Genomic DNA, 24,882 nt, shown 5'->3' with positions numbered 1-24,882 from the left:
ATAATAAATATATATTATATATTTATTATATACAACCTGCCTTCCATTGAGGATCTGTATACTGCACGAATCAAGAAGAGGGCCGTGAAAATATTTACAGATCCCTCACATCCTGGCCATAAAATGTTTCAACTCCTACCATCAAAATGACGCTACAGAGCATTGCACACCAGAACAACTAGACACAAGAACAGTTTTTCCCAAAGGCCATCACTCTGCTAAACAAATAATTCTCTCAACACTGTCAAACTATTTACTAAATCTACACTACTATTAATCTTCTCATCGTTTTCATCACCAATCTCTTTCCACATATGACTGTATGACTGTAACTTTTTATTGCTATCATTAAGGGTTAAATTGCAACCTATGACCATCATTTGTGTTGTAAATGTTGTACCTTTGATGAAGGTTTTTTTTTTCTCTTCTCTTTTCTTTTGGAGCATATGCACCAAAACAAATTCCTTATGTGTCCAATCACACTTGGCCAATAACATTCAATTCTGTTCTGTTCTGTTCTATTCTATTCTATTCTATCATTTGTGCGGATCCAGCTCTTTCCAGATGTTTTGGTTTACAGCTTGCATCATTGCCCACTAGCCCAACTGCTGGCATGGCATTATTTGAACTCCTGGCTAGATGGATGTTGTAGTCCAGTGCATTCAGGGGGTTCCACATATTTATTTATTTATTTATTTTATTTGTCACAACATCATATAAAAAGGATTATATAGTATATGAACATATATATGAGTAAATATTAGGAGGTATAAGCATCAATATATATATAGGAAGAAAAAACAACAACAATAGGACAGGAATGGTAGGCACGTTTGTGTGCTTCTGCACGCCCCTTATGGTCCTCTTAGGAATGGGGTGAGGTCAATAGTAGAAAGTTTTTGGTTGAAGCTTTTAGAATTATGGGAAGAGACCACAGAGTCAGGTAAAGTATTCCAAGCACGGATGATTCTGTTACAGAAGTCATATTTTCTGCAATCTAGATTAAAGCGGTTAACATTTAAATCTGTTGGTTGCTCTTGTATTGTTGCAATTAAAGCTGAAGTAGTCTTTAACAGGAAGGACATTACAATAGATGATTCTATGAGTTAAACTTAGGTCTTGTTGAAGGCGACAGATTTCCAAGTTTTCTAAGCCTAGGATTTCAAGTCTGGTGGGATAAGGTATTTTGTTGTTTTCAGAGGAATGGAGAACTCTTCTTGTAAAATATTTCTGGACTCGCTCAATTGTATTGATGTCAGAGATGTGGTGAGGGTTCCAAACAGGCGAGCTGTATTCTAGAATTGGTCTAGCAAATGTTTTATATGCTCTGGTTAGTAGTGTAGTGTTTTTGGAAAAGAAGCTACGCAGGATTAGGTTTACAACTCTTAGGGCCTTTTTTGCTATGTAGTTACAGTGGGCTTTGACACTTAGATCATTTGACATGAAAACTCCAAGGTCTTTAACGGGGTGGGGGTCATCTGTAAGGTAATGTCCATCAAGTATGTACTTAGTGTTTGGGTTCTTTTTTCCAATATGTAAGACTGAGCATTTGCTGGTTGAGATCTGGAGTTGCCAAGTTTTAGATCAAGTGGTTAGATGATCAAGGTCTTTTTGGATGATAGATGCATTGTCTGTGGTGTTAAATAGTTTGACATCATCAGCAAAGAGAACACAATTACTTGCGATATGGTCACAAAGATCATTAATGTATAGTATGAAGAGTGTTGGTCCAAGGACGCTGCCTTGAGGAACGCCACTCTTGACAGGAACAGGATTTGATATAGCATTGCCAATTTTGACCACTTGTTGTCTGTTGGACAGAAATGCAGATATCCATTTGTGAAGGGGTCCTGAAATGCCATAGGATTTTAGTTTTAGGAGAAATTTATCGTGTACTACTGAGTCAAAAGCTTTGCAGAAGTCTGTGTAGATTGCATCTATTGTTTTGCCTTGATCGAGATTTATAGTCCATATGTTTTTACAGTGAAGAAGTTGTTAAGTTGCATGATAATTTTTTCCTGAAACCGTGTATATATATATACAAATATATAGTCAGACCGATGTGGATGTATACTGAGACAATACATTACAGTAATTAAATATGACTGAGTTAAATACAATAAAAAAATAAAACAACTGCAACCACAATTTACACACTGAGTTAATAATAAAGTCAATTTAGGGTATTCATGTACTGATAATAATAGCACTCAACATTCGGTTATGGAGAAATAGAAGAGGGTTAATTTTATAAATGTCTGCCTCAGAAAAGGGATAATTTGCTGTGTCTCATTCAAACACACACCCAGCACGAGCATCCTTCCTTCCCTTTCACGCGTTGTTTATCCCAGAGAGTCCGGGAGCACGTGGCCTAACCGCGGAGCTTCAATGCAGCCGCCTGGCTGGAGGTTTGGCGGGTTGATTGGCGGGAGAGAGAGAGAGAGAGGGGGAGGATTCCTTATTTGTCACTAGGCAGCAATTTAGCCATTCCTTGGCAAGCGCGCGCCCGAGGTTGCCTGGAGACCGAGGCGCGCGGGAAAGAGAGGCGGTGGCGGTGCAGGGGGGGAGTTACGTAGTGACGTTAATTCTATATGAGCGCGAGCGGCGGGAGCTTGGGTCTTTTTACCGCCGGCTGCGAGACGCTTCTTCCTCAATCCTGAGTCACTGCGAGACCTGGCCTCGCGCAGGTAAGTGAGACGCGTGGCTTCGAGGCTGGAATCGTGAAGATCACAGCCGGGCCTCCCGCCGGCTAGATATCGATCTCGGCCCACCAGTTGCAGGGTTCCTCGCGTCCAGTCGCGAGGAACCCTGAGGAGGGGGGAGAAAACGGGCTGAGGCGGTGCCCTTCTTGGCCGTTGGGGCTTCTTGTGGGAATTGTGCCTCACTTCGTAGTCGTGGGGGTTGCTCGAGTGGGAGACCGGTCGCGCGCGCCAAGGCCATTTTTCTCCTTCCGCCCTCCTCACTTTCGCCTTAGGGGCGAGGCCTTTGGCCGGGCGGCTCGATCTGGGTTGGCTTGGCTTGGCCGGGCCTAGTCTGGCCGGCTGAAGCACAAGCAAACACGTGGAAAACAGGCAGGTCTGGGCCGCCTCGGGCGCCTTTCCCCCTGGAGTCGGTGACCTGTAAGTGGCGCTGCGTGGATTAAAACCTCTTACCAGGGCTGAGACGTTAATAGGATTTTGCCGTGATGGGGGTAGGGAAAAGGGGATCGAAATAGGCAGTCGGTTTTGATAGTGGGGCCCGGGAGAGGCTGGGTGTGGGCATTTGGGGAGGGTGCGCGTTGCGGCGGGGAGTCTTATCACTTGTGTTCCCTGAGGAAACGATCGGTTTAAAGATAACTTTACGCTGTTTTATAATTGCCCCCCCCTCGCGATTTAAAGGCAGTTCCCATACCTACTATTAAAAAGTCCTTTTTCACTTTCCCTCCTTTTGCACAGAGAATGTTGTAATTTGTAGATCAAAATTTTCTCACTCAATGGATTGATTTAATAGCTATTCTAAATGTACTTTATAACTTTTGAGATTGTGCCAGGACTGGTTTTAGACAGCATCAGATTTAACTGCTAGGATGGCTGCACTTTAATCTACAGAACACCCTTTATGATACTGGCCATATGGTTTTTAGGACAGGGCAGTATAAAAGCAAGATTAAAGTGTCTTGAAATACTGTTCCTTGTTTCATTGTTTTTCAGTAGATAGTTGTGTTTGATTAGAGGGGTGGGACATGCAGTTGTGTACTACCGTTATTTTCTTTTTGATGTGGCAACTAAAGATGTGTAAATTGAGAGATACCACTTCAGTAGAAGATTAAAAAATAACTCTTTCATAAATTGGGTAATGGTGGCTTTTGAATATGAATTAGAGGAAGTCTTAAGGTTATAAAATATAAGAAAGGTAGCTGAAGAATGCACATACACAAGACTTTATGTGTGCTTTTTTAAATGTACTATTTACCATAATATCTAGAAAGGGTGCAAATGACAGTTGGCATGACCTTAATTTTTTAATTTTTTTTTTTTGCATTCTCTGATGTGGCAAGTCTTTAAAAAAGTTGGCTTGAAATTTGTCATGACTTTCCAGTTTTGTTGGCCAATGTGTTGTGTGAAAACATTTTCACAAATTGATATTTGAAATGTCAAAACAGTTTTCTTACACAGCTAGGTGTTGTCTATTAACATTAATGTTAAATTTGGAGACATAAAACCTTAATTGTTACAAAATCTGTAGCAATATTTGTTTTACATGATTGGCAGCTCTTGGCAAGTTACTTTCTTCTGATTACCCTTCTGTAAAATGGAAGCAATTAATATACCTGAAGATGCATGCCCAAAATTATAAAAATGCATTGGATCTAGCAAAGTAAGGAATACTAAGAGAGTTTTGACTCCAGGGGATATATTACTGCATGTAAATATAAGCATTATTTAATCTACTTTATTAAACTGAAGCTTTTCAGATAAACTGAATTGCATTTTGCATCTTTTCAGGAAAGCACAGTCAGTTGTGTTGAATCAGAAAAGTGGTTGTGCACTTTACAATCTGGTCATGTCTTAGAGTGCCTTAACTGAGGTTAACTGGTTTAGTTGCGTTTAGTAGTATAGGTAGTTTTCCTGCTTGAGAAGTCGTGACTCCAGTGCATGGGGTATCACTCTGTCTTCTGGCTCTATGGACAGGGTTCAAACTTAAGAGACGCCCCCTTTGTAGACCTCCCACTTTCAACTCTGTCCTGAGCTCTTATGGAGGTGATGAGTTACATTGAACTGATGAGTTACATTGTAATTTTGGAAGTTGGAGCATCCCTGCAATCACATGATCACAACTGAGGCATTTGGCAACTGGCTCACAATTATGACATTGCAGTGTCCCATGGTCACATGGTTGCTGTTTGCTGCCTTTACTGCCAGCTTCTGACAAGCAAAGTCATTAGAGAAGCTGGCAGGAGATTGCAAATGGCAATCACGTAACCATGGGACATTTAGGTAGGATTCACCTAACAATGATAACTGGGACTGTTGCAACTGTGAGAAATACCTGTATAAACTTGATGCTACTTATGGATTGCAGTTCAAATAATAAATAAACAAATTGACCGGTTCAACACCTGATGTACAGAACATAATACTTGTAGTATGTGCATAGGCTATGCACATACTTGGCCTATGAACTGCATGTGACCTTCCAAACAGCCTTATTTAGCCCACTGGCATTTTTAAAAATACTCAATAAATTTGCTGCTGCCAAGTGTCACAACCATCAGGAAGGTTCCACTGTTGCTGCTGCCTTGAAAGATACACTGCCAAATGGCACTAGTGTCTCCATCTCTGTTGTCACTGCTTTAGTAGCCACTGAACAGTTCATCCAACTACTCCTTTGCAATCTGTGATTATTTTTAACTTTTGTGTAGCCCATTTGCCTGCACAAATTGTGTAGGCCTAGCACAGGCTTTTAAAATAACACTGCAAATCAATTTATGTTCAGTAACATTTATATACAAATATTAATCATGGCCAAAGTAAAAACAGAGCTGAGAAAGTAGTTTTTAATGTGTTTGTATACTGCTGACTTTCCATGTTTTCAGTATCATGTATTTAATATGCAGTATTTATATTTACTATATGGTAGCACTTACCATAAAGATCATTTAATATTTGCATAATTGATCTGTATTGTCCTGATAATCAGCAAAACATAACTAATCCACACATAATCCATGTGGTAATTAATATAGACTCTTGGGATCATGAATTGCTGTTTAAAAACATCCAGTAATGTTTCAAACATGGGTAGGAAATTAGAACCTAATCCTTTCTATCCTTCTCTTCTGGAGTATGAAATAGAACAACTAAGATGTCTGGAATGTCTATTGTTTATAGACTTCCTTTCCCAATACTTTGACACAAATGTTAAGTGGGCTTTGCTACATTAAGCAGATACTTTAATCATGTGGATTCTGTGCCAGTGGTGAATATAAGAATTTTGTTGAATAAGACTAGTCCATCTTAAATTCAATATTCTGTTCCATTATTAGACAGATGTTTATGGCAAACTCAGAAAGAAATGGGTGCAATATCCCCTTTCTATTTTTTTTCTCTAATAACTGATGTCATGGAATAGATAACCATACTTTTTCCAAACTCTTAAGCACCTTATAAAGTGCCTGAGCCATTTTTGCACAGTACTATCCCAAGCATTGTAGTACCATAGATATACCAGTGTAGCAATATTGACATTTTTTATTTTTATTGCTTTCTTAAGAATGCCTAATAGTGATTTCCTTCTCAATAGCTGCAAACTAGATGAATGTATCATTTTTTTCTGTTTTGGGGTCTGTCCTGTTCTGGAGTGCTTTTCTCAATTACCTTTAGTATAGATTTCGTAGTATACAGTACTATAGGGGGATAGGATCTTTTCCTCAGTTTTATGATTTCCAAAATTTTCATGAGATTTGCAGAATTGAGTCCTTACAAGAAAGTTAAATTGTATGGAAATATTTATCTTAGAAATAAATTTGCTGAAAGGGGAATCTTGCCTCACTGAAGTTCTGGTTCCCATAATATTGTATATCATGCTCAAAATGCGTTGGAAAATAAAACAATCAAATTTTCAACTCTTAACTATAGACTGAGTTGCTTCAATCTGTATTTATGCAGTGCTCCTCTATTTAAACTCTAAAGATTCGTTTTAGCACTGTTTTCACATCCTAGGCAACTTTTGAGATGTTTGAATTTCAACTCAACAAAGTTGCGCAGATTGGATAGATATTTTCTATTTACAAAGTACATGTAGTTTTTGAGGTATGATCATGATAAATAGGTTTCCTTATGATCATAATTCATAATGGTCATATCGGTCACGTGACTGACTCTAATTTACAGCCTTTTGTCATGGCAGTCATTAAGCAAATCACTGTAGTTAATAACACTGTGTTAACTGTTAAGGATGTGGTTTTGCTGAAAACTAAAAGTAAATGCCAGTTTTTGGCAAAGCCATTGAAAACCATAGTTATGTATCTGCAGGACTAAAATGGCTATAAATGTGGTCTGGTTGCCAAGTGCTGAAAGTGCAATCATGTGACTATGGGAGACATTGTGGAAACTTTGAATCTGGATTGTAAGTATCTCCCAGGTAGGCCTGCTAGAACTTTGAATGGGTGCTAAGCAATTGGTCATAAATCAAGGACTATCTGTACCATAATCTTTTTAACTATTTGAGGAAAACATTTAGAAATTGGATTACTGGAATTTGTTGAGACTAATATGATTTTTGTGGAATATTTTTCTAGACTTATGACTACAATTGACCCCAAAATTTCTGTTGTTAAGTGAGACATTTGTTAAGTAAATTTTGCCCCATTTTATGACATTTCTTGTCACAGTTAAGTGAATCACTGCAGTAGTTAAGTTAGTAACCTGTTTGTTAAATGAATCTGGCTTTCCCATTGACTTGGTTTGCTAGAAGGGGCCTCTGGTGGCTCAACAGACTAATGCAGTCTGTTATTAACAGCAGCTGCTTGCAATTACTGCAGGTTCAAGCCCCACCAGGCCCAAGGTTGACTCAGCCTTCCATCCTTTATAAGGTAGGTAAAATGAGGACCCAGATTGTTGGGGGCAATAAGTTGACTTTGTATATAATATACAAATGGATGAAGACTATTGCTTGACATAGTGTAAGCCGCCCTGAGTCTTCGGAGAAGGGCGGGATATAAATGCAAATTAAAAAAAAAAAGATTGCATGACCGTGGGACACAGCAACCATCATTAATATGAATCAGGTGCCAAACATTTGGATTTTGATCCCATGAACATGAGGAATGAGGATGCTGCAAAGATTGTAACTCTGAAAAACAGTCATAAGTCACTTTTTTCAGTACTGTTGTAACTTTAAACAATCACTAAATGACCTGTTGTAAGTTGATGACTGCCTGTATTTCTGGCAGTTATGACTGCCTGTTTTTCTGGAAATTGTGTTCTCTTGAATATTTAATAAAGAATATTTGGGGTTAGGATTGGAATATTTGGTTGAAATGTTGGGGTTGATGTTACTGTTAATGATCTATTAATAAACTAACATTTATTCTTTCCCAAAAATAGAATAACTACATTTTTATGTGTGCTAGGGGTGACATTCTAGGATGTGGATTTCTTTATGTGGGCTTAGGAGAACTTCATACAAAATCTTACTCTTCAAGATTTTCTGTGACATAAAACATAAAGACATCTAGAATAGAATAGAATAGAATTTTTATTGGCCAAGTGAGATTGGACACACAAGGAATTTGTCTTGGTGCATATGCTCTCAGTGTACATAAAAGAAAAGATACCTTCATCCAGTTACAACACTTACAACATTTAATGATAGTCATAGGCTACAAAAAATCTATAATTTGGATTGTCATGTGTTACTATATAAATTATTACTTGATGGTGAAGTGATGTATTTCAGCATTATAATTTTCATTAATATTCTCTTCAAACAACTTTAGTGAATTGGAGTGGGCAGAAGAAACATGTAGTCATGTATTCTGCTACCTTTAACTCATCATGATTGTAAAGTCTGTCTAGAACAGTGATGGTGAACCTTTTAGAGACCGAGTGCCCAAACTGCACCCATAACCCACTTATTTATCGCAAAGTGCCAATAAGGCAATTTAACCTGAATAATGATGTTTTATTACCTAAAATAATGATAAACAAGGCAGAGTTCAGCTAATTGTTCTAAGAAAAACGTGATAAATGCACTTTTATGCCTCTTCATTTTTTTTCTGCTTTTGAAATATTTTGAAAACTTTTGTGATATCATTTCTCTCTTCCCCTCACTCCCTCTCTCTCTCTCTCTTTCCCTCTGTCCCTCTCTCTCCCTCCCTCCCTCCATCCTTCTCTCCCCCCTGTGGGAGAAAAGCGATGGAGCTGGGCTGGGGCAATGGTGTGTGTGCCCATAGAGAGGGCTCTGAGTGCTACCTCTGGCACGTGTGCCATAGGTTCGCCACCACTGGTCTAGAGTATACAGTACTTAGAATTTTTTTCCTCATCTCTGCAGAAGAAAATGTACAGATACAATGACTTGTTTTAAGCTTTAGAGCTAAGAATAGGGATTGTGCATCATAAATAATACTTAATCAAGAAGTAGTTGACATGTTCTGAATTTCATTGTTCGAATATTTTTAAACTTTGATCAAAATTGGTTTTTTTTTTTAATATGGAAGGCCAACCATTTAATAATGTTAAGAATTGCAAAGACTTGATATGAAGACATACAATACCATTGTTTTTTTTTAAAGTGAAATTGCTTTCAAAGGAGTTGTGATGTGTTCAATCAGCCTCCTTTTCTTTCCTTTCCTTTCCTTTTTTCTTTTCATTTTAAGAATACTAAAGGAAAAGGTACAAGATGTCAGTAAAAGTTATTCATAGGCAGTATTGATTGGACAATATCCATGATGCTTTCATGAATTTTCTGACAACTTTTTAGACCTTAATACAAAGTATAAGAGTGACCTTTATGCTACTTTAAATATCCCGCTAAAGCCTGATTACATAGCCAAAATGTACTTGAATGTAAGGTCTGATACTGATACTGTCTCCGTGTGCTATTCTTTAGTCTGGCAAGACTTTATGGTTCTAGTATCTTAAATTAAGGTCTCTTGAATCTTATTGCTATTCTTTCTGGTGAAGAATTCAATGAAAGATTAAATGGCTTGCTCTGCAATGCAGAAAGATAGGATGCATAAACTGAACTGGAGCAGCAGATATTGTTGCCATAATCAACCTCTGTCAAATCAAGGTACATCATTGGTGAAGTAATTACTTGAAGCAGCACCTTGCACCCACCATCAGAATTTAATTTTTTCTTGGATTCAAAAACAAGCAGCAGAATTCCTGTCCTTCTCTTTTGTTATATCAATCAGCTCCCAGCTATATGCAAAATTTCACGTTCTGACCTGAAATCTTCCACTTTTTTTTTTTTTGGAAATGCATGATTTTCTTGCAAAGTGTGCACATTCTGGAAGTGTACTACATTTTCTGAAAATGAATCCTACAACAAATGGTAGATTGTTCAGGCAGTCTGGTTTTAATGCCATGTTACTTCCTTTAGATTAATGTGTGTTTTTCATATACCAGATTTGGATCACTTTCTTGAATTCTATTTATAGAAAATCTAGTAATGTTTCTACCATGTTTCCCTGAAAATAAGACCCTGTCTTATATTTTTTTGAATCCTGAAATAAGGGCTTGGCCTTATTATTGGGGGGGGGAGGTCCTTATTATTTTGGCAGCGCAACACAGCCGCTTGTCAGCTGTTCGCTGGGGCAACCAAAGGAGGAAATCTCCCCGGCGTTCTTTGTACTTAACCCGCCTCCCATCCATCCATCCCCCTCACCTGCAAACTCCCACCCCGCTCCCACCTCTCCACCGGGTGACCCAGATGCCCAAAACCTGCGCCCACCCGGCTCCCTTTTCCACAGCACCCAGCTTTTTATTGAGGGGGGTGGCATGTGGGGCCGGGGAGAAGCAAGACATGTGTCTTACCTGCCTTGCAGCTCTGTTGTGTGTCTTGCCTTTGTCTGCAGGCAAACACGTAGGGTAAAACCAAACTTCTCATGAGTTCGAGAAGTTTGATTGAACTCACGAGGTTTTTTTTTTACCCTACAACATGTTTGCTTGCAGACAGCAGCGAGACACATGACAGAACTGCAAGGCAGGTAAGACGCGCGTCTCGTGTCTCCCCGGCCCACCCCTTCCCACCTGCCACCCCCAAATTGCATCCAATTTGGGCAGGGGCAGAAAGCCCTACCATCCTCAGCAAGAGGGAGAGAAGAGACGGCAAGAGGAGCTCCATCATACTCCACGCATCTTGCTTCTCCCCCGCCTTACCTGCCACCCCCATTGACAAAGAGACGGCAGGAAGGGCAGCAGCGAGGCTGCTGTTATATTATCATTGGGGAATGTGGAGACATCTTACCTGCCTTGCAGCTCTGTTGCGTGTCTCGCTGTTGTCTGCAGGCAAACACGTAGGGTAAAAAAAACCTTGTGAGTTCAGTCAAACTTCTTGAACTGAATTTTTGTCCTTCATTCCATTTTTAATCAGATCACATTAGCATTTCATTATATACTATTTAGACATTGATCTTAATAATTCATTTAAGTGAAATGAAATGCTAAACGAGGTTTTGTATTGTGTATGTAGATACATCTGTGTTTGAAACAAAATTTGAAGGTGTTTGGATCTAATAGAAATATAATTCTAAAAATTATACCTGTTTCTTTATCAGTGCCTTGCATGTAATAGTTTTATGTAGAAAGGCTGTTTTTGAGGAACCTTTGAAAGGCAGTCACAGTCTTTTGAGACATATCTTACTTAAAATAGTTGGAAACTATTAGAGAAATGGAAGATACATCACTCAATGTAGCTGGAAGTATGAAAACTGATGATTTGCTAAATCAATTTGATTACCAGTCAAAATATAGAAACACAGAAAATTGATGAAGAAAAAGTTTTAGCAGTCCATTGAGTCTGCCTTTTGAGATTTTTGTTTTTGTTTTCTTATTTTTAATTTTTATAAATTATTTTTATTTTATTTTTTAATTTATATTGGGTGATGGACATATGTTTATCCCAAGCATATTTAAACTCAGTTACTAATGATTGACCAATTATTTTTTCTCTGACATAATGCTTTCTAACATTACTTTTGAATTTTCAGTTTGAGGTTATGTCCCTGTATTCTTGATTTTTGCTTAATATTTAAAATGCTGCCTTCTAGAAACTCATTCACATCCTTAATATATTTAAATGTTGAATCTTCTTACCCCTTTCTCATCTGTCCTCCAGGCTGTACATACTCAGTTCCTCCAATCTCTCCTGATATGTTTTGTCCCTTGGACCTTGCACCATTTTTATTAACCATCTCTCATTCAATCATTCAATCTTATCAATATCTTTTTTTCATTCAATCTTATCAATATCTTTTTTTAAGTGGTATTCCACTAAAGCCGTCAAATAGATTCCAGGGAAGGCATTGAAGAACCCTGCTATTTGATGACTTAATGGAAAAATTGGCCTTTACTAGTAATGTCTTAATTGGCAAGTTCTTTTAATTCAATATGTCCATTGTTCTAATAATAATTGTTCTTCTGGTAGGAACAAAAATACAATATATCAGAATTCAGTAATACAAATACTTTTAAATTATTATCTAATATAGTCTGGCATTCTTGAGTAGGCAGCTTATGTACAAGAAGCAACTCTGCTCAGTTAACAATGACCAGTTATGTGCTTCTCTCTGTCACGGATATCTCTGCAAATGAGTAACAATATTGGAGAAGCAAGTGCTAGGATGAATAAGATCCTTCAAACAAGAGCAATGTTTCAGAACATTGTTATAATTTGCACAGAAAGAAGTGAATAAATTTTTACATGCCATAATCACATATTCTCTTTGTTAATATAGATAAAAGGGAGTTAATTGTGATGACTAGCACAAATATTATTGGTTACAGCAATATCAATTAAAATTATCTATTTTGAAATAGAGTAGCAACATTCAGTTGCATTTCCAGTGAAAGTGGGTGCTTCAGCTCATCTTTGTGGATAGGTTTACCTTAGTATTGCGGAGCAATTTTGAATACACAGACAAATTTCTTTTCAAAGTGCAAACTATAATTTGAAACATCAAAATTACTTGCAATATATCACTGTTCATTTGTACATCACTACTAAGTAAGGTATAAAAACGTGTCCATGTAGTTGCTAGATGTTCAAGTCATGAGTGTCTTTTTATGTACCAAGATACATATTGGATTCTTTCACCATTCATAGTGTGTTACATGTAGTTTATGAATTTTACTTAAAGACTTTTCAACCTAATACATTGGTTGTAATCATACAAAAAGAGGAAGACCATGTTCTGTCATGCTTAAAAATGGTTACAATACCATACCTTTCCCAGATCCATTGCAAGATAGTTCAACATTAGTATAATTTCTGCTTAAAGCAATTTGAAATTATTTATTTTATTTCTTAAAGATTTGCTGCGGTCTGGAAATATGGCAGACATTGACAAGTAAGCATACAATTTTTTTCCCATTTTGATTGATGTTAATTTTTTAAAGGGCTTAGATCTGCAAAATTCATCCTTTCAACTTGCTACCTGTGACATTTAATGCCAGATTCAGAGCAGTTATGCATATTTGCTTTAAACATTAGATAGTAATGCTTTTATGTTTGCAAGTAAATGTATTTCAAATTCAAAGAGTTGATTCAAATGTGTCATGGTGGTTTGTTTCATATTGTAAAAGAATGAACAAAGATATTTTCTATAGTTGCCTTTTGACAAACTTTTGAGGATTAAAAAAAATGGATTGTCAAATATCTGTGTCATAAATCAATTTTCATAAAGTACAAAGGAGCAGTATGTTCCTCTTCCACCACAATATAAATAAAATGCTTTTCTATTAAATATATGTATGATCTGGAGCACATATTGTGGTAGAATAATATTTAGTGATTAAAAATGTGTTTAGTATTTGCTTACTTGATAGCTACTCCCTAAAATGAATAAATTCTGCAAAAATAATTTGATAAATTTGCTATAGAATGTATGTTGTCTTCAACTTATGGTTTTAAGTGCATAACTCTGAAGTTAAACATAGAAACTTCAGACTAGGAGCAGAAGCTTGACAGATTCTTTTTAGGATTGTGCCATGCTTTTGATTCAATTCTGAAAAGGTCGCTTTGGAGCACACAAAGATACAAACCTTGCATATCTCTTCCTAAAGAAGCTTGTATTTCTTTAGGACTGTGTGATTGCTTTGAGATGCGTTTTGGTTTCATTGCCTGCTTTAAAGTACCTTTTTTAGACTAAAAGTCAAAAAAACGCACAGGCCTAGTTTTTACAGGCAACCAAATCATCCTCAAGATATTTATAACCAGCATACTTATAATATTATTCAATGTTACTTCAGTTAAAATCAGATTTGCTTGTTAAAAACTAATATGTATTATATTACAACACTATATATAGAAAAATGATTGTTCATCGCCATTTCTGTATTACTGCACAAAGTTATTTGAAGTATTAATAATGAGATTTTATTCTTGGACATACAGGTAGTCCTTGACTTAGATCCATAATTGAGTTCAAAATTTCTGTTGCTAAGCAAGGCAGTTATTAAATGAAATTTAATAACAGTTTATGACTTTTTGCCACTGTTAAGCGAATTGCTGCAGTTATTAAGTGAATCATGGGATCATTAAGCAAATCTGGCTTCCCCCTTGACTTTGCTTGTTGGAAGCCATCTGGGAAGATTACAAATAGTGATCACATGACCCTGAGACAGTGCTGCTGTCGTAAATACATCCCAGTTGCCAAGCATTCGAATTTTGATCATGTAACCATGGGGATGCTACAACAGTTATATGAAAAATGGTCATAAGTCACTTTTTCCAGTGGTGTTGCATCTTCAAACAGTCACTAAAGGAATGGTTGTAAGTCAAGGACTATTTGTACAATTCTAAGCACATTTTAAACAAGATTTTTCTATATTTCTCCAATAATGGTACCATAACAATGATTTAATTTTATGGTGCCTGAGAATGTCTACGTGTAACGATATTAAGCTTGCTTAAAATAATGTTTTATCCCAAGAATTCTTGTGGGCTAACCATACTTAAATAATGATAATAACATACAAGATAAGACTGTTGCCCTTTAAGAATTCAACATACATATGTAACAAGTGAATAGAAGATTAGAATTCAGGTTACATATGGATACAATAAAATATCAGTGTTTTATTGTGTTGACTTATAAATACTAAGTGCAAAATAGTGAATATGACATGTCTTAACTTCTGTTCCAGTGAGAACTGAGTGTCAGATTCACATTCTTACATAAATTTTAAAAATTCTGTTCTGAAACCAGTAGCTATATGCTTGACCTGACACTTTGCTCTTCATTCTGATCAATAATGCTAAATTGGAATGACAATGTTGTCTTACTTATTCTTTAAAATGTCAGTTATGGTGTTTTGTGCGCCAAAGGCAAGGCAATGTACATTTGGAGAATATAAATGGAAAGGGGGAAAGTGCAGTTAGAATAACTGGAAATGATGCATAAATATTTAAATGAGCATTTTACTGCAAGCAATGCATACAAGTTATATTCCTTTGTACCAGAACAGTAAAAATCAATGTGAAGACTAAATTCCAGTAACATCTATCATTTTTGGCAGTTAGATTCTTTATGTAACTATAGTGCTGAGAACTTTGATCCTCGTGTATTGCAGCATAATACAAATTTGCATCATATGATCTTTTTGCAAGGCAGATAAATTGATTTATCTAGCACCAACGAGCTTGAGGAGTGTCTCTTTTATTTTTTATTAATATTTATACATTTATTTTTTTTTAAATACAGTTGCTTCATAAATGCTCACATGCCTGTTGTTTAGATACTTTTAATTACAGAAACTTATCACAAAACAAGATATACCATACACTGCCCCTGAAATATTCTCAGTATCCTAAACTGAAACACATTTAATTGCAAATTATCCAAGGGTTCCTTAAGCGGAACAAGGATATTTTCCACTTTTGCTATTGTTGGTTCTTAATGTTGAAGCAGAATGCTGAAATAATAATCTGACAATTTTTTCATTAAGTAAATTGATTTGAAAGACTTCAACTTCTGCACATATTTTGATCAGAATGTTGATAATATATTTGAGGTGTTAACTTTTTAAGAAAAATTAAAAATCTGATAACAAATTGAAAACTCTTGCTTTGAATAGCAAAGAACAGGCTGAGCTTGACCAGCAAGATATGGAAGATGTTGAGGAAGTAGAAGAGGAAGAATCTGGTGAGGATGCTAACAGTAAAGGTAAAGACAGAAACAAATATGAGATCATTAAGTTTATGACTACTGTAAATGCACATTTTCAAATGTAATATGAGGCCTAAAAGCGAACACTTATTAGTAATGTGGGGGGAACAAAATCTTGGTAAATGCAATATTTGCTTTTTAGGTCACAGTCAAATACTTTCTAATTAATATTTGTGAAAAGTACTTTTTTTATTTAGAGGTTTTCTATTGCAACTACATGGCTTTACTTCTAAATAAACTGTTGTCAGCCTTCTGAGGTAGACCAGACAGGAAGTATGACTAGATGAGCTAATTTTATTTTATTGTTATTTTAACAACATCTTTCAAGTCTGAAAGAACTTCTTTCTCCTGTCTCCTTTACTGCCCAGCCCATATTTATGCTATAGGCGGGTTGTCTTATCTGACCATTCTCTTGGCTGTATGTCTTGCCCTGTCTTCCAAGGTCATTCCCACATATCATTAGACCTTCACTGAATAGAGTGGACCATATTTTAGTGTCAATACACACAAGATTTCAGTCTTCATAATGAACACACACTAAATTTAAATGCAAAATTTCTCATAAACATATTTTATAGCCTTCGTTTGCTTTTGGGGTCACTCTGTAGTTTGTTTTAAGTTTTCCTTTACAAAATAAAAGAAGCAAGCTTAAATACAAAAACTATAGAAGGTAGGCAGTGGTTGGGAACATGTTTCCCAGATTTCTGATTGAAATATAGAAGCTGACAACATTATTTTGAAAGTACAGTATGCCCTGCAGGACAAAAGTAATAAGGATCAGATTTCTATTTTGCAGTAGATCATTAAATTATGAATGTGGGATAGAAGTTTAATTGTATGGATGTTGATTCAGAGATAGTGTACAATAATGACAAGTTGAATTGTGGAATGCTTTCTACAGATATGTAGGTCCAGTTGCTATAAGAGTGTTTATGCAAGAAATGAAGTATGTGTGAAAATAAATGGAGTACAATAGGGGGAATAAGAAAAGAAAATGTGATGCTCCCTTGATTATTTATGTATTTATGCACAAATATATAAGGAATGCTTGTGGAACTGGTAGAGGATGTGCATGTGTAAACATTTATTTGTAGATAAAGCAATATTATTGGCAGGTAATCTAAATGAGTTGTAGCAAATCTTAAGTTGCATAATACACCAAAGAATATAGTTGTAAAAATATAATATATCAAAGACCATGTAGTTGGTTTTTAACAGAGAAATGGACTAAATAATTCCAAGTTATATAAAAATGTTGAAAACTTTTTAGGTTTTTGAAAAGTTGAAAAATGTATAGATGTATTGGTATACCTTGGTAAAATATTTAAGCATGGAAAATGAATGGAGGAGTCTCAGGTTGTGCAAATGCTGATAGAAAGGTTTTGGATGTATGTAATCTGCTATGATTAATGAATTTATCAAAAGAAGCAAAAATAGTTACATGAGGTCTTGCTTCTACATACCTTCTTTTAGTAAGAACTGGGTATGCTGGTAAAAATATAAAAATAAGTTGATGAGGTGAGAATTTCTTAGTTTTTAAAGAAATTAATGTATTAGAAAAGAAAATTTAAGTCCAATAATGAATGCAGTATGAATATTGATTGCATTTTAAAATGTGTGACCAGTACCAAAATACGTTGAAGAGTTTGGGTCATACAGTGAGTATGTAAGTACTAAATGAAGCAAATAGATGAAGAACAAATGGTTAGATAGAGAAGAAGAGAAGACTTAAGAAAGTTGTGGTTGGATAGGATTTATGACATCAGAAAGAGAGCTGAGAAAAGGTAAGGGATGAAGAGGCATTTAGAAGTGGTAGAAGCAGGAATGTTTTTCAAGGGCAGAAGGAGAAGTATAATGAATAGTGAGAGTATATGAATTCTAACAATGTTTTCTTGACTTTAACCTCATGCCCTAATTTATTTTTGTTAGTATTTCTGACTTTTTCTATTTCCAACCTTTCTGGGTTGGTGACCGGGAAGGTGGGGGGAAGAGGGGATGGTTTTGCGAGCACCTGTTGCTTGTGTGAGTGAGGCCACAAGTGTTCATGAGTGGCACACCAGCCAGCCACTCATGTGGCCCAGTTGCGAATAGGCTGCAGCCCAGTAGTGGGCTGTGGCCCACAGGTTGGGGATCCCTAATTTATGTACACAGAAAAATAAATATTGTAATAATATTTATACATGTATATTTTTTCAACTAGGCTACAAAGTTTAAGAGACTTTACACAAGTAATTTCTTTTGCTGTTATTGTCTAGCAATGAATATAGCTGTTATATCTTATCTAATTAGCTTAAATCAGTGAGCAGATAGGGGACAATTATATATGTTGTGTTATTTATTAAAACAAATACAAAGGTAAGTATTTTATGATAGAGTTTTTAAAAAATCGTTTTTGTTTTGTTTTATTTAGCACGCCAACTAACTGTACAAATGATGCAGAATCCTCAGATTCTTGCAGCCCTCCAGGAGAGGCTTGATGGCTTGGTTGGAACACCTACAGGCTATATAGAAAGGTACATTACAGTCTATTATTTTACCATCTTATTGCTTGATCAGTTAATTTTTGTGTGTGATAACCTCACAATCATTTGGCAAAACAATGAAAGGAATGTGTCTTATATTTGTAGTTAAATTGTGCAACTAACTAGTACTGGTTACAACAAAAATTGAGGCTAGAATTAGTATTAGTTAAGGAAGACACTTGTTAAGTGGGTCATACACACTTTAATAATCTTTTTTGTCATGGTTGTTAAGCAGAACTCTGCAACTATATGATTCAAGTGGTCTTTAAGAGAATCTGGCTTTCCCATTGACTTTGTTTTCCAGAAGCCTGCTGGGAAGGTTGTAAGTGACAATCACATGACCCCAGAACTGCTACAATTACTTAAATACATATTGGATATCAAGCAACCAAATATTGATCCCATAACCATGGGGACACTGTTGGTTGAAGACTGGTTATAAGTCACATTTTTCAGTGCCATTATAACTTTGAACAGTCACTAAATGAATGGTTGTAGATCAGTGGTAGGTTTCCAGTTTTTTTACTACTGGTTCTGTGGGTGAGGCTTGGTGGCTGTGACTTGGCTTGGTGGGCGTGGCAGGGGAAGGATACTCTAAAATCTCCATTCCCTCCCCACTCCAGGGGAAGGTTACTGCAAAATCCCCATTTCCTCCTGATCAGCTGGGATTCGGGAGGCAGAAAATAGATGGGGGCAGGGCCAGGGCCAGTCGGAGGTGATATTTACCGGTTCTCCAAACTACTCAAAATTTCCAGTACTGGTTCTCCCGAACTGGTCAGAACCTGCTGAAACCCATCTCTGTTGTAGATTGAGGACTACTGCAATCTGTTTCAGAGAAGCTTTCATAATTGATGGATTAGAAAAGAACAGCCTGCAGTCCTATTCAAGCTTTCTTGGAAACAAGTATTTAACAGTGAGAATTTTTAGTTATCTATATAGGATTCCACCAATAATGTTGAGAAAAAAAGTATGTGGTTTTTTTTATGAAAGGAAAAGTAAGGTAAAGGTAAAAGTTTTTCCCCACACATGTGTACTAGTTGTTTCCAGCTCTAGGGGTGGTGCTCATCTCCATTTCTAAGCCGAAGAGCTAGCGCTGTCCGAAAGACGTCTCTGGTCATGTGGCCAGCATGACTAAATGGCAAAGGCGCACAGACCGCTGTTACCAAAGTGGTCCCTATTTTTCTACATGCATTTTTTACCTGCTTTTGAACTGCTAGGTTGGCAGAAGCTGGGGCAAGTAATGGGAGCTCACTCTGTTATGCAGCACTAGGGATTCAAACTGCTAAAATGCCGACCTTCTGATCGACAAGCTCAGCGTCTTAGCCACTCCATCCCCTATGAAAGGTAGTGGGGAGCATATAGTAATAAGACAATTAAAAGTTTGTACAATCTGTAATTAAATACATTACAATTAAATGACTGCTTCCTGTTTTCTTTGACTTTTGTAGAACATAACACTTTCTTTGAAATTTTTATTCTGTTTTGCTGCTGCTTCTACATGTTATTCATGGATGAGAAATAATATCAGTGTTTCTCAAAATGCAGACGTTCCATAATACTTCGTATTTAAGAAATGGATGTAATTGCTGTATTGTCCAGATCCATATTCTGCTTATATTATGGCCAGTGCAGTAACTTTATTAGGCAGTACAAGTATAAATAATGGGTAGCACATCCTGAAGATGAAACTCAAATATTTTGGCCACCTAATGAGAAGGAAGGACTCACTGGAAAAGAGCCTAATGCTGGGAAAGATTGAAGGCAAAAAAAGGGGATGACAGAAAACAAGGTGGCTGGATGGAGTCACTGAAACACTTCAGAGAATGGTAGAGGACAGGAAGGCCTGGAAGAACGTTGTCCATGGGGTCACAATGGGTTGGACATGACTTCACAACTAACAACAACAAGAAGCACATCTTTATCCATCAGAAGGTGCATTCTCTTCAGGATTGAATGTTGAGAACAGAGTACTTCTAGGCTTTCCGGCTCTTTTTTATTTTATTCCTTCTTCCTTTACTCCAAAATCTTAAAAAAGTGCTAAGTGATAATAAAACATTTCCCCAAACTTTTGATTCATTCTTACATCACCAAGTTGTCTCTCTTTACTCTGTTTTCATCATCTGTTGCCCTTTTATAATAAGAATCAACTGGGGAGAGTTGCTATTTCAAGATATGCAAGGCCAATATATTAATAAAATAGTAAGGAAAATATAGCTGTGGAACTGCCTATCAGAATTAAAGATGACAGAGCAGCACCTGTTTGTTAGAGTGAGGTAGTTCTAGACTTGTCCTGATTTAGGTCATGGATGACTACTATGATTTGTTATTGTGCTGGACAATTTACTCATTAATACCATAATAGGGGTCTTCTAGATATTCCCTACCCCCAGATAAAGTCTACCTCAGATAAAGTTGTTCTGGAAACTTTTCTCAAGTGTGACAATTATATAATCATGTAAAACAGTTATACTACACTTGACCTTATCTGAGAGGCCTAGAAGCAATGTCTGAAAGATTGGACTAAGACATCTTAGCTAAAATAGGGTGTTTTAGGTTGTGTGTGTTGAAATCTTTTTCCCAGCTTTTTTTTTCTTCTTGCTGCAAATAGTCCTTTTTTTAGATTCTTTATCCCAACTTCTTTTTCATATACAGCTCAAGGTGGCAAACATACCAATACTCTTCCCTGCTCCTTTTTGCCAACAACAATTTGAGCCAGTCATTTTTTCTCAGCCCAACCAATCTCATAGAAGTCATAGAACCCTAGCATGAGAAAAAGCTGAGGTGGGATGACAAAATATAAAATCAACAGAAATAATCATGTCTTCTTCCAATTGTTTCCTATTGTCACAGAATCTGAAGCTGTTTATCTGAACACATGCATTTGTGCATGACATATTTTGATCTTTACAGATTACTTTGCTAGCCATAATTGATCTTAGATGTGCTCCAAGTGCTTAGATCTTACTTTTTTTCTTTCTCACAGTATATTTAAGTAACCTCTGCTAATCTGAAAAGTCCTTGACCCAAGATCAGTAAGTTCTTTCTGGGTTTAATGATGCTGCTTTCAATGAAATACTAAACTTTTTGAGAAGTTACAGAAGCTTGCTTTTTATTACAAGTAACTCAATACTAAAAATTATGTAGCGTGTCAGCTATGCCAGTTTGAAAAAAGTTAAATTAACAAGAATAACACATAGAACTATGTTTATACATGTTCACTTGATGGTAAAAGATTTTGCAGGTATATTTTGCATGTCTTAACTGAACAGTTCTGATGTAATTGTTTACATAAAGGAGAGATACATTTCTGAACAGAATCAATTCAAGCAAAGCATTATTTCCCTCTTTCAAAGATTCTAGCCTTAGAACCATCTACTAAAATCTTTCTAAAATTGCAGACATAGCTTTTCTAAAGAAATACTTCCATTCTCTCAGTGTTATTTTAAATTGTTTTACTTACCACCTTCATCCTATGTCTCTATCTAATTTTCATGAGAGATAGCACTTGGCCATGATACCTTTTTGCTGTATTTATCACACTAAAAGCATTTTGCTTTGTTTTGCAACTTTATTACTTGTCTGCCTTTTTCCTCTGAATAACAGGTAGCAGTGTAATTGGCTGGTTCACTTAGGACTAAATAACAAATATTACAGAATTATTTCTACAATTGAAAGCTTAGTTGTATAAAATATTGCATGTTGAGTGATATTTGATTCCTTTCCTTAAGGGGTTTATAACAAATGATTCTGTGATAGTTTGGGAGAGGACTATTCTGCATTATGATCTTAGATGGGACCTGTAGCTTTTTTGTAATCCTCTTTATAATTTAAATGCTATGGATTCCTACTTTTACAGGTAGGAATGCAGCTTTGGTAGCCCCTTTTTCTAAATTATTACCCAAATTTTGGTGGGCATTCTATTGAGAAAACTGGGATTTAAATGTCTTCTTAAAATATGCTTCACAGACCAAAAAAACAAAAAAACAACAACCCAGAGTCTGCTGAGGTGTCTTAAATTGCTCTGTTCTCATTATTGAAATTCTAGAAATTGGCAGCTTTTTATCATGAAAGAACAGTATTGCTGCATATGTTCATTAGGAAAATGAAGATAGGCATGTTTGAGCATGAAGAACAGTACCCCAATTTTATAAGAAGTATCAGAATGTTTAAGCTCATTTTAAACTCTTGTTGATAAATGCAATATGAAAAAAAAGTTCTGAGTAGAATGTATTCTTGGAAATATTTCTTCCAATTTGATCCAGCTTGTATAATATTTAAACAATATTTGTTGTTGTTAGTTGCAAAGTCGTGTCCGACCCATCGCAACCCCATGGACAACGTTCCTCCAGACCTTCCTGTCCTCTACCATCCTCTGGATATGGCGGAAGCGGGGGCCTGCATCTTGTTCGGGAAGTGCGCTCTCGCTGTTTGCGAGTGATCGCGCACTCCGGTCCCTCTGACTTCTCTCGTTCCCCAAGTGGCTGGAATCCCCAGAGCCTGGACCTTCGGCTGATGCGATGTAATGCCAGGTCCGTGGTGAATAAAGCCCCCCCTTATTTTTGATCTTATACAAGAGGGGGGTGCGGACCTGATGGGCATTTCGGAGACTTCGTTGGGCACGGAAGAGGGGGTGCCCCTTGTGGAAATGTGCTCACCAGGTTTCCGAGCATTTCACCAGCTGAGGGTCCAAGGTAGGGGTGGGGGGTGGCAGTTATTATTAAGGAGAGTCTGGATCCGAGGGAGGCCACTGTACCACAGATAACCGGTTGTGAGTTTCTCTATGTGAAGTGGGTCTGAGGATGCAGGTGGGCTTGCTGATTACATACCTGGCTCCTTGCTGCGTGACAGCAGCCCTGCCCGAGCTGTTAGATGTGAGAGCCAGGATGGCGGTTGATACCCCCGGACTTATGGTTATGGGGGATTTCAACTTGCCGTCGATCGGTGAAGCATCAGCGGCAGCTTGGGAGTTCATGGCTTCCATGACGGCCATGGACCTGACCCAGTTAGTTAATGGTCCCACTCACATTGGGGGAAACACTCTGGATTTGATTTTTGTCTCTGGACAGTGGCTGAATGATCTAGAATTAGGGGATTTAGCCATCGAACCCCTGTCATGGTCAGATCATTCGCTCCTCCGACTCTACTTCAGTACCACCATCCAACACCGCAGGGAGACGGGGCCGATTCGTTGGCTCTGTCCCAGGCGCCTGATGGACCCAGAGAGATTTCTGACGGAGGTTGGGCCATTTCCTGAGGATCTAGCCCACGGCTCGGCTGAAGAACTAGTCGCCGCCTGGGAAAGGGCGGCGGCTGGGGCTCTGGACCGTGTCGTGCCTTTGCGGCCTCTGACCCGGCATCGATCTTGACTGGCTCCTTGGTTCATTGAGGAGCTGAGAGAGATGAAACACCGGAAAAGACGCCTAGAGAGTGGATGGAGGGCCAGCGGTTCTGAATCCGACCGAACACTAGTAAGTGTTATATTCAGATCTATCTAGTGGCGATAAGAGTGGCAAAACGTGATTATGTTTCCGCTCTTATTGCATCGGCAGATAACCGCCCAGCCGCCCTGTTTAGGGTAACCCGCTCCCTCCTTCATCAGGAGGCGTGGGATGACCCCTTACAAGGACGTGCTGAGGATTTTGGACAATGCATTTATCTGCATGATAAATTCGCTCAGATCTGGGATGGTTTGGACTCAAATTGGGTAGATTCGGACGGGATGACGGAGGTAAGTCTTGATGACATTATCTGGGAGGAGTTCGATACTGTGACTCCCGAGGACATGGACAGGATACTGGGGAGGCTGAATGCGACCACATGTTTATTGGACCCGTGTCCCTCTTGGTTGGTACTGGCCACATAGGAGGTTACACGAGGCTGGCTCCAGGAAATTGTCAATGCTTCTTTGACTGAGGGTGTCGTCCCTACCGCTCTGAAAGAGGCGGTGGTGAGGCCCCTCCTCAAGAAGCCCTCCCTGGACCCAGCTGTTTTAGCGAACTATCGTCCTGTCTCCAACCTTCGTTTTGTGGCAAAGGTTGTTGAGAGTGTGGTGGCACGACAGCTCCCCCAGTACCTGGATGAAACTGTCTATCTAGACCTGTTCCAGTCCGGTTTCAGGCCTGGGTACAGCACGGAGACGGCTTTGGTCGGTTCTCTTGCCTCTCCTGTTCAACATCTATATGAAGCCGTTGGGCGAGATCATTCGTGGTTTCGGGGTGCAATACCATCTGTATGCTGATGATACTCAGCTGTACATTTCCACCTCTAACCACCCCAACGAACTCGTTGAAGTGATGTCCCGGTGTCTGGTGGCCGTGTGGGTTTGGATGGGGAGGAATGGGCTTCGACTCAACCCTTCCAAGACTGAGTGGCTGTGGATGCCGGCATCCCGGTACAGCCAGCCGATGCCATCGCTGACTGTTGGGGGCGAGTCATTGGCCCAAATGGAGAGGGTTCGCAACTTAGGCGTCCTCCTGGATGGACGGT

The 24,882-nt window shown here is 37.9% G+C and overlaps 1 protein-coding gene across 4 annotated transcripts in view; it reads left to right on the top strand.

The window, feature by feature from the left end:
- Positions 1-2,565: 2,565 nt before the first annotated feature.
- The window catches only part of NAP1L1 (nucleosome assembly protein 1 like 1), a 48,246-nt gene continuing 25,929 nt past the window's right edge, over positions 2,566-24,882 (top strand). For 2 of the 4 annotated variants that reach the window (XM_058190105.1, XM_058190104.1), the window contains exons 1-5: positions 2,566-2,687; positions 13,018-13,054; positions 15,783-15,871; positions 18,285-18,387; positions 22,695-22,925. In XM_058190105.1, coding sequence (XP_058046088.1) covers positions 13,038-13,054; positions 15,783-15,871; positions 18,285-18,387; positions 22,695-22,925 — 440 coding nt within the window. In that variant the 5' untranslated portion in view covers positions 2,566-2,687; positions 13,018-13,037. The remainder of the gene's footprint in view (positions 2,688-13,017; positions 13,055-15,782; positions 15,872-18,284; positions 18,388-22,694; positions 22,926-24,882) is intronic. The other 2 variants (XM_058190107.1, XM_058190106.1) reach the window with 1 other exon arrangement.

This window comes from Ahaetulla prasina, chromosome 7 (assembly GCF_028640845.1).
Source record: "Ahaetulla prasina isolate Xishuangbanna chromosome 7, ASM2864084v1, whole genome shotgun sequence".
NCBI classification, from domain to species: Eukaryota; Metazoa; Chordata; class Lepidosauria; order Squamata; family Colubridae; genus Ahaetulla; species Ahaetulla prasina.
Note: the sequence above shows the minus strand (reverse complement) of the source record. Positions and strands in the feature narration are given on the sequence as shown.